General features: G+C 39.8%; 1 protein-coding gene across 1 annotated transcript; it reads left to right on the forward strand.

Moving 5' to 3' along the window:
* Positions 1 to 2,006: 2,006 nt before the first annotated feature.
* LOC124296783 (venom allergen 5-like) lies at positions 2,007 to 6,770 on the forward strand. The gene is made up of 7 exons (XM_046747134.1): positions 2,007 to 2,525; positions 3,580 to 3,701; positions 3,821 to 3,902; positions 4,308 to 4,474; positions 4,830 to 4,930; positions 5,021 to 5,115; positions 5,680 to 6,770. The coding sequence occupies exons 1-7, from the start codon at positions 2,432 to 2,434 to the stop codon at positions 5,727 to 5,729; spliced, it is 711 nt and encodes a 236-aa protein (XP_046603090.1). The 5' UTR covers positions 2,007 to 2,431; the 3' UTR covers positions 5,730 to 6,770.
* The last annotated feature ends 2,134 nt before the right edge of the window (positions 6,771 to 8,904 follow it).

Genomic DNA, 8,904 nt, shown 5'->3' on the forward strand with positions numbered 1-8,904 from the left:
TTAGAATACGGAGATTCGAATGCATAGTTTCATCTTAGGGGTTTGAGCAGATTCTGTAATTCGAAGGTCTGATACTCTCCTCGTTACTTGCTATCATTCAAATCTCCGAGTGTCAGAGTAAAGGCCCAACCTTAGGTGATGCTGATTTCTCTAGACGGAGGACAGTGCGTTTAGGGGGAAAAATTTTGTTTATAACTATCCGATTCATCTCTGTCCTTCGTGGGTTGATCCTTGCGGCACAAATGTACGTAAGGACTTGCATTAATTTATGATACAATTTAAAATTGACGTATACAACAAGCAGGGGAATATTAATAACGATTTTGACGTTGATGCAGAGAATCAATAAACTCTGTCAGTTTATATCGAGGCAAATAAGTCTTAACAAATGAGGGGCGAACCAGCGCAATTAATTATACAATACGTCGTTGTAAAATCGGAAGCCGCGGTACTGGGACATGCAGGGAGATAAAGTTGTTCCGGCATTCAAATTTTACGCCTACCTGATTCCCCCGATGATTAATTACGATCACAGTCATGACCTGCGCTCCTCTAGCCACGGATCGTCTGTATATTTTGCTCCTTTTTCGGGGGGGGGGGGGATAAACTTTCTCTCTCTACTTGCAATTCCCTAACCCAAACGATCAAGGGTTAACACATCTGCCACCCTCCAGGATTCGACAAACATGTATTTTCAGAGTATACAACGCGATAGGTGATTTTCCCCCAACGAACACAAAGGCTCGATAATGAAATTCGGACTGAATGGGTGCGACAGATTCGAGATTCGAGTCGAACAAGAGATGCAGCAGAAATATTTCCGCATATGAAGTGCCGAGTGTCTGTCGTTCCGATTGTGTTATGCGTCTTATTCTGGTACCGGGAGCGAAAGAAGTGATGGAGCGGAAGCGTGGATAGAAAAAAAAAACAAAAGAAAAATTGCACATTCAGTTGTCAGATAGTCGTCAAGCCTTGTGGAAATAAGAAAGAGAGTGAAAATGGGGGAATTTCTTCGTTCCCGTGACAGTAACACATTTTTGTGACACAGCCGTGTTTGTACTTCGTTTATTAATAATATTGCACGATATGTGCTTCAGCGAACATAACGCTGATTTCTGCACATAGAGAGATTATCTCTTGCGGTAAACTCCGCCTGTTTTCGATTATATATTCCATTCAAGATGTAACGGGACAAGCAATATGGCGCCTAACAGAGTGATCAGCTGATCGTTTGAGGTAAATTACACAATTATCAAACCGCGGGAGACTTACCGTAGTCTGTGAAACTTTCATTCTCTTACTTCCAGAGTTGAAGCACATAGTATTAAGAAGCCCGGTAAAAATAGAATTTCTAAATTAAGACCGCACAACTCTCTTGGAGATTAGGCTGGAAATTTTCTGCCACTATACGTCGCCTCCCGTTTATCAATCTTCCGGTAAACCGTTATTAATATTGACAACTTGTTCGAAAGCTCGTGCCCCATTATTACAGGGAATCCAGGGAATCAATGTTTATGCATGCAGGTATACGCCTACCTTCAAGCAGCCTCTTCACGGTTAATGAATATTAAATTTAGGCAGCTGAGGGTCGCTGCGCGAGACGGCGTTCTGATTAATCAGCTCTCCTTACTAGCAAGGCTTCGCAATTACTTACTATCAAATAATTAACCTCGTTTAAATTCCCGAACGAAATTATTCCCGGACAATTTGATATAACATAACCTACACACCGCCGTCCACCAACAGCAACGTCAGCTATGCAAACATAATTAATTTCGTGTAACCTACGCCGCATCGTTTGAAGCCAGAATTAATTAGCTTAACGTGATATCGATTTTTAATACCGCCCATTTAATTACTGCCGGGAGAATTAAGAATGCGGCGATGCTGAGGAATGAATATCGGTACGTGGAGCAATTATGACCCCTTCCTTTCTATTACTAATTAGTATTTTTCTCCTCACGCCAATTGAACGAGTTCCATGTCTCCGTCGTATTTCCTCAAATACGAAGAAGGCATTAACGGCCCCTGGGACCACACAAATCCTGATGTAATTTCGAGGCGGGAATATCGAGCATCCCGCCTATAGAACGATTCGACGTCCCTTCCTCCTCCTCGGCAAAGCCGGCTTAATAATCACCTTGACATCCACACGTCGGTGGGCATAACATGCCGAATATAAAAACCAGGAGAGACTCGAGGTAGACTATTAGTCTCGCCGGATCGCAGAACCGGTCACTTCAGACTCTCGTGTATTGCTTCGGGTCAATTTCGTCACCGGGATTTGTACTCTTATTTACCCAGTTTCGATGGTTTCCGGCCGAATTTTGCTACCCTATTTTTGAATTAGAAAATTTTCTACGAATAAATTCGTTCGTTCGAACGAGGAGAAGAATAAAAAGACAATTATAACAAAGTAAGAATTTTCACCATGGACGCGGCAATTTGGAACGTCATTTTGCTGGTAGCAGTATTCTGCATTTTCGGAACACAAGCTGGGGGATGTTCCGGTTTCAAAATGCTTCGTGAGTATTTTTTTCATTCTTTACTTCATTTTCATATTCGTTTAAAATACAGATTTTATCGAAAAGTTTGTCTCTTTAAAATTCATGCACGTGCGATGCAAAATAATGTAAAGAATCGTACGAAAGCGTCAAGTAAAATTTTCTGGCTAATTTCAATTGATCGTCCAATGTTTTTTTTTTTTTTCTTATCGGATAACCCTCCTCTTATCAAAAATCATTCGTTGCTTCGAATTTTAATACACTACCCGTTAGTTCGCGATAATATATTAGCAGCTATTTTACTTCTTCCTTTTCTATTATGCAATCACTTCCGGTGGGGCCGTGAGACTTCCGATATAAATGAGTAAATTCACAATTAATCCAAGCTGGAGAATTGAAATGAAGCTCGCAATCGGATGATAACACTGCAGACCGGAGTACCTCAATTGAAATTATGTAAAAGCCATTAGGGCCAAAGCTACACGAAAGGCGGTTCCGATTGACGAGTTAAAATCGAGCATCTATTACGAATCCGCTACGCTTTCCGCATGTACCCAATTTTTGTTCACCCATAGTAAAACCGATCAAAAGGTAACTGTGATTCGTTTCCTTTACTTTATCCTTTTTTACCGCAGCACTGCGATGTAGAATGGTGTCCGAGTTTACGGTCGCATTTCCGACCCACGTTTATGCAAATAACAGGAACATATTTCTTCCTCATTTTTGTCTGCATTATCTACAATATACGCTTCATTGTGAATGAATTTTCTTTTGTTCATTTACAAAACTGTAACAATTTTTCAACTAAAGGTCAATTGGTGCTTTTCAACTCGTTCTTATGCCTATGTTATTATACTATGGACACATAATGGTCATGTGACGAATTTTAATTACCTACTATCTTATCGTCGTCGATCTCATATCGCTAATGACTATTTGTGATTTAATGTAGTTCAAAGATCATTAAGGCGACAAAAAGCGAAGGATTGAATCACGAGCGTGTTGAGTAATCCATTGCATTCAACGGTACGTGTAAGAGAATAATAGAAAAGTAAAAACGTTATATTTCTTGCAGGTAAAGGAGAACTCAGCTGTACGGAGAAAAAAATCATCGTCGACGAACACAACAGATTGCGATCTGCTATCGCCATGGGGACAGTCAGCGGACAGCCTGCAGCCTCTAACATGATGGAAATGGTACGTGCATTAGTAAACAATGAAGATTAGCGATTTCGAAAGATGCCCGTTGGCAAAATATCGTCCATGTGCTTTAAATTTTTATCAATTTTAAGAAACGTGTGTTTCTTCTGTTGCAGGTATGGGACGACGAGCTGGCTTATCTCGCCCAGAGATGGGCTAATCTTTGCAACGAATATCACGACTCTGACAGGACTGTCGGTGAGTAGATTGTTTCACGGTCTTAAGCAACGTCGTCAGTGAAAGTCGAATGATAAGAAAAACATTAAAGCCGATTCAGCAATAGAATATGAAGAATAATTGATACCTCACGATACTCCGAATTTCGATTAGATTCACATTGAGTGAAAAATAATACTTGAAACGGGTAGAGAATACAATTTCACTAAGTCAACATATCGTTAAATCCATAAAAACATGGAGCCTGGGCTAATCATTCGGATGGAAAATACCCAATCATTTCCTCATTCGAATTTGTATCGACGATTTACGATCTCTTAAGTGCTTTCTTCCAATGATATTATCATATTGCAGTGTGAGATGTTTTTGATATCGTGTTACCTCATCCTGGAATGATTTTTGAACTACAATATTTTTCTCTTTCAGGCCGGTTCACAATCGGTCAAAATCTTGCCCTTTCCTGGACGACCAGGAATCCGAGTTCGTCGTTCGACGCTGCTCCAGATTTTGTGCACCAGATCAACAACTGGTTCAACGAGGTACGAAGATACAACCCCAACAGCATAAACAGCGGTACCGGCCATTTCACTCAGGTATATACAATATTTCGTATATGTTCCTTCTTGGTTTGTTGAAAATCCTTAAAATCGGTTCTGCACGGAAGAGAATTCAGCGTGGATCAAACCTTCCAAACCCAGAAATAAACTATAGACCGGCTTAGAGCGCCCCGAAATTGCACGCTTTAAAATTCAAATCTTCATCCTTTCCTTTCCTGTACGCTGGATTTCAATCCATGCAGCATTGATAATAAGCCAACCCAAACTTACCAATCTGACCTAATTAATTTGCCGTTAAAAGCCGCGCGCTTGACTAGAGCACGTAAATCGTAGTGTTTTAGCCCTGGTGCTGAAGGGTTCGTACGAGAAACTTATCGGCAATTCGTTCCAGGTTATCTGGGGTAACACCTACGCCGTTGGGTGCGGGTACTCTTACTACTGGGACCCTCGCCGTGGATACACAAAAAATTACGTCTGCAACTACGGACCCAGGTGAGCAGCATCATGGTCTGGTTTTGCAGTTCTTGATCCAAAAAGGTCGTTGATTTTTTCTGTTCCTAATTCTGGCCCTTTGATTTTCAGTGGTAATGTCCTTGGATACCAGCCTTACCGCACTGGTAAGCCATCGTGCGCAAACTACGGAATGAACTGGTCGAGACTGTATTCTGGACTATGCTGTGAGTATAATATAATATATTAATTGAAATGTTATTTGTGACGGATCTGTCAAAACACAGATGAGGCTTATTAGTATCGTATTAACGACCCGCGTTTGCCTGCGGAAATAGTTTAGGCTAATCAAAAAATAAGGAGGCCTTCCGTAGTCGGATGTGATTTAACGAAACGCGCGGTAAATAACAATGGGGTGATGTGAAACGAAACGGAAAACAATGAGGCGAAATGGATGCCGACTACTGTACGTTATTGGAGAGGTAAAAGTTTTTGGTTTTCCAGAAACCTCATTGAAAAAATATGATTAATTATTTGCAAACCGCTGTACGCTCGGCTGCGTTGAATTTCGCTTCCAGGAACGCGTATAATCAGCAAAAAGTAGAGTTTCAGTGGCTGACACACTGGTCCGTTTCAATGGAAACGCTTTCATCTCTACTCTCTATGGTAAACGCCGGCGAAACTCGATATCAGAATTGCAGGGATAAATAACAATAGAAGCTCTGACTCTGTACGCTTTCGATGTAAAGTTAACAAAATGTTTTAATATTTTTGTTTACTCTTTGTTTCAGCAAAGGGATTTTATCATCCTCTTGGAGCTCATTGCACGACTTACGGTTAATTGCGGTTGATGAGAAAGAGCGGGGAGAAAAATATGACAACGTTCTCCCTACGTGAGAAAAATTCGCGTACCTATCATCGCTGCAATTTGCCGCGTTCGTACGATATAAACGACTGCGTCGACATATGTAATATTGAATCGCACAACTATGCAACCCAGAAAAAACAGTTCAGGCAACATTGCGAAGAGAAAGCCTGGAAGATGCATTTGGACTACTGTCATCAAGATCGGTTGTAGTCAGTTGCATTCTATTCCGCTTTCTTGAACTTGATGTTTTTTTCATTTGTTCTAGTACTTCTTCGGATAGTTAAGTGCCTTATTCTTACATAGTTACGTTCACATTCATCGTGGCATCATTAAATTGCTTCTAGTCTTTTCTTAGTTTAATAAGCATTTAGTTTTTTAAGTACCGTTCGATATGAATAGACTCAGGTGTGGTTATTATCTAATAATACTGCATTCGCCACTCCGTACATATAAGATTTTGTTTGTGGAAGATAGTTTTATCAGGACGTATACGAGATCGCTGGTCCTCAGCTCTATAGGCTTTATTGACTCTAAAAATTGCGCTATAGGTTCATCAACGTATAATTATAGTTAACATACCGCGCACGGTATGGATCTTGTCACTAAAAGTTTATGCACGATGCAAAGCCAAATTTAATAATTTTGTACGTACTATATGTATGATAAAATAATGATACGAATTGTTATTATGATACAGCAATTCATGCTGCAAATGTGATAGAAAAATTAGATATTACGAATATTTAGAAACGATATCTAATGTTATTAACGACACTCTGGTTATTCAATGCAAATTAATTGAACGATATTGAATCGATTATACTCTACACTATATTCATCATTACATGCTGTAATAGTTTGATTACTTCTATTTGGTTATGTAAACATCTCAAGAAATCTCAAAATAAAAAAATTCTTCGAATTATTATCCACCAAACATTTTCAATGATGAAATTGTGAAGAACAGAAACAGTAAGCCCAGAGCTATGTAACTAACTAAAGCGAAACTCAAGAAATATTCTGTTACAAGTCTCTTCGTGGTATTTACCTGTAACTAGTCGTACGAGGCTTTGAATGCCTTTTCGCCATTCGAAGCGAGTAACTACTATACAAGGGTTGGTGTCATTGATTTGTGAAAAAAATTATTTACGCTCGGGGTAATGGAGATGTTCATCTGCAGATATTTTTGGTGAGAGTTTTCGCGATTTCTGGGGAAGCTGCGATCAGTCCTTTGATGCTCTATATCGGAAACTTTTCGCAAGAGTAATCAATCTGTCGCAGTCCCAAGACACTGTGAGCATCAGATCGAAAGTGACGGACGTGAAACGAATCAATTAATTTGTGTTTTCTCTGCTGTTCGTCGACGCTCTTTTTCGTGCGGTTTCTAAGATACTCGGAGTTCATTAGGACTGAGAGGGGTCTTAATAACGTGATCTGGAACGTATAATCTTTCGTACCAGGAAAGATGAGGCCCCTTTGCATTTTTGGCGAAAATTTTCGCGATTTTCAAAAGTGCTGGAATAAATTAATTGTGGCACTATTCCGACGTAATTTTGCGAGAGAAATCGATTGGGCGCAGTTCCAATACGCTGCGATCAACGCATCGAAAGTTACAGCCAAAAAACAAAAACCTGAATTTTCGACATTTTTCAGCAGGTGCTTTTTTCCTCGTATCTTCTCTCCCGTTGATCCCACGCTCCTCTTGCTGCGTTTTCTGAGTTCCTTGGGGTCCAATTGGTCAGGAAAGAGTCATACGAATCAATTCTGAGACGAAAAATTTTTTGGTCAAAAATAAAGGAAGGTTAACCCCTTGGCATGATATTTCATTATAAATACGTATGTTTCAATGTATTGAGGAATAATTTATCAAATATCCAGAGGTCATGTGCAAATAATAAATGAATTAATTCGACCGCAGTTTGATGTATTCATTAGAGCTTTCACAATAAATTTAAGCTTTGTTACTTCTTTTATTTTATTATGGATAATCAAAAACATTTCCGACTATTCGTGCTGTGGAAGCATGGGGATTAAACCAAATGTAGCAAAAGATTAGAAACAGTGTATGTAGAGTACGGGTATTTTTCTAATAATGCAAATAGAATAGAACACCACGCCTTGCGAATTAGCTTTCCAGACAGAGATGAATGATGAATTTTAAGGACTGCATTATCGTTGTTGAATACTCTATGCCTCATGGAAAAAGAAAATCTGTAACGATAAAATTGATGCACGGGATCATCGTCGACTTTAACTTTTGAAATGTCCTACCATTTCCGAACACCTCCAACCATCCTATTTACCTACATTACTAGATTAGCTATGATATGAAAAGAGAAGAATTATTCATTTCGAAATGGGATTCTATTCGACGCGCGCTCGATGCATTCCATAACATTAGTCTTCACAATTATTCCAACAACTTTTCATTTGCTCTCTCGATCTTGAATTTTCATAGGCATAGAATCGAAACGCTGTTTTAGCTGGTCGCAAGTGAAGCATCTGCGTTGGGTGGAGAAGCGGAATTGTTTTTCGAAAAGTATTCGGATGGAAAAAAATTCAGAGTAACTGCAATACATAACGGATGCGCTAATTCTGAACGAGATGAAATGGATGCTTCGTATATGAGACAGTATTTAACGCTGCGTAGTGATTTAAAGACCTAGAAAGGTGATAGGGAGAGAAAGAACGACGCTTCTTAACACTTCGAGTGTATTTTAACACACATTTGAAAGATACGAGCGAAATTTTTCATCATCCAACTGTCGCAGAACGGCAGCGTTATTAGCCGACCCGTTCACTGAAGAATACATCTTCAGTCAACGGCTGACGATCGAAGGGCCTGGCCGCTTGAGTCTGGAATCGGCAGGAGAGATAAAGTGTGTATTTCTTGTATGAAACGTGAAAGCTAAAATCATTATACATCATATCATATCATCATACATCATACATCATACATCATACATCGTACATCATACATCATCATACATAGTATCAAAGTTCGAAACCAGAGTTCGGATGTCGGATGTCCAGAAAGTGACGTCACCAATTCAAAATCAGCTAGCCGAATTCCTCAGTCGGGAAACAACCGCGCAGTAGAGCGGACGGATGAGAGTCGCGCTCCGCAAATTTCGAGTACCGGGTTCTC

Source organism: Neodiprion virginianus, chromosome 1 (genome assembly GCF_021901495.1).
Source record: "Neodiprion virginianus isolate iyNeoVirg1 chromosome 1, iyNeoVirg1.1, whole genome shotgun sequence".
NCBI classification, from domain to species: Eukaryota; Metazoa; Arthropoda; class Insecta; order Hymenoptera; family Diprionidae; genus Neodiprion; species Neodiprion virginianus.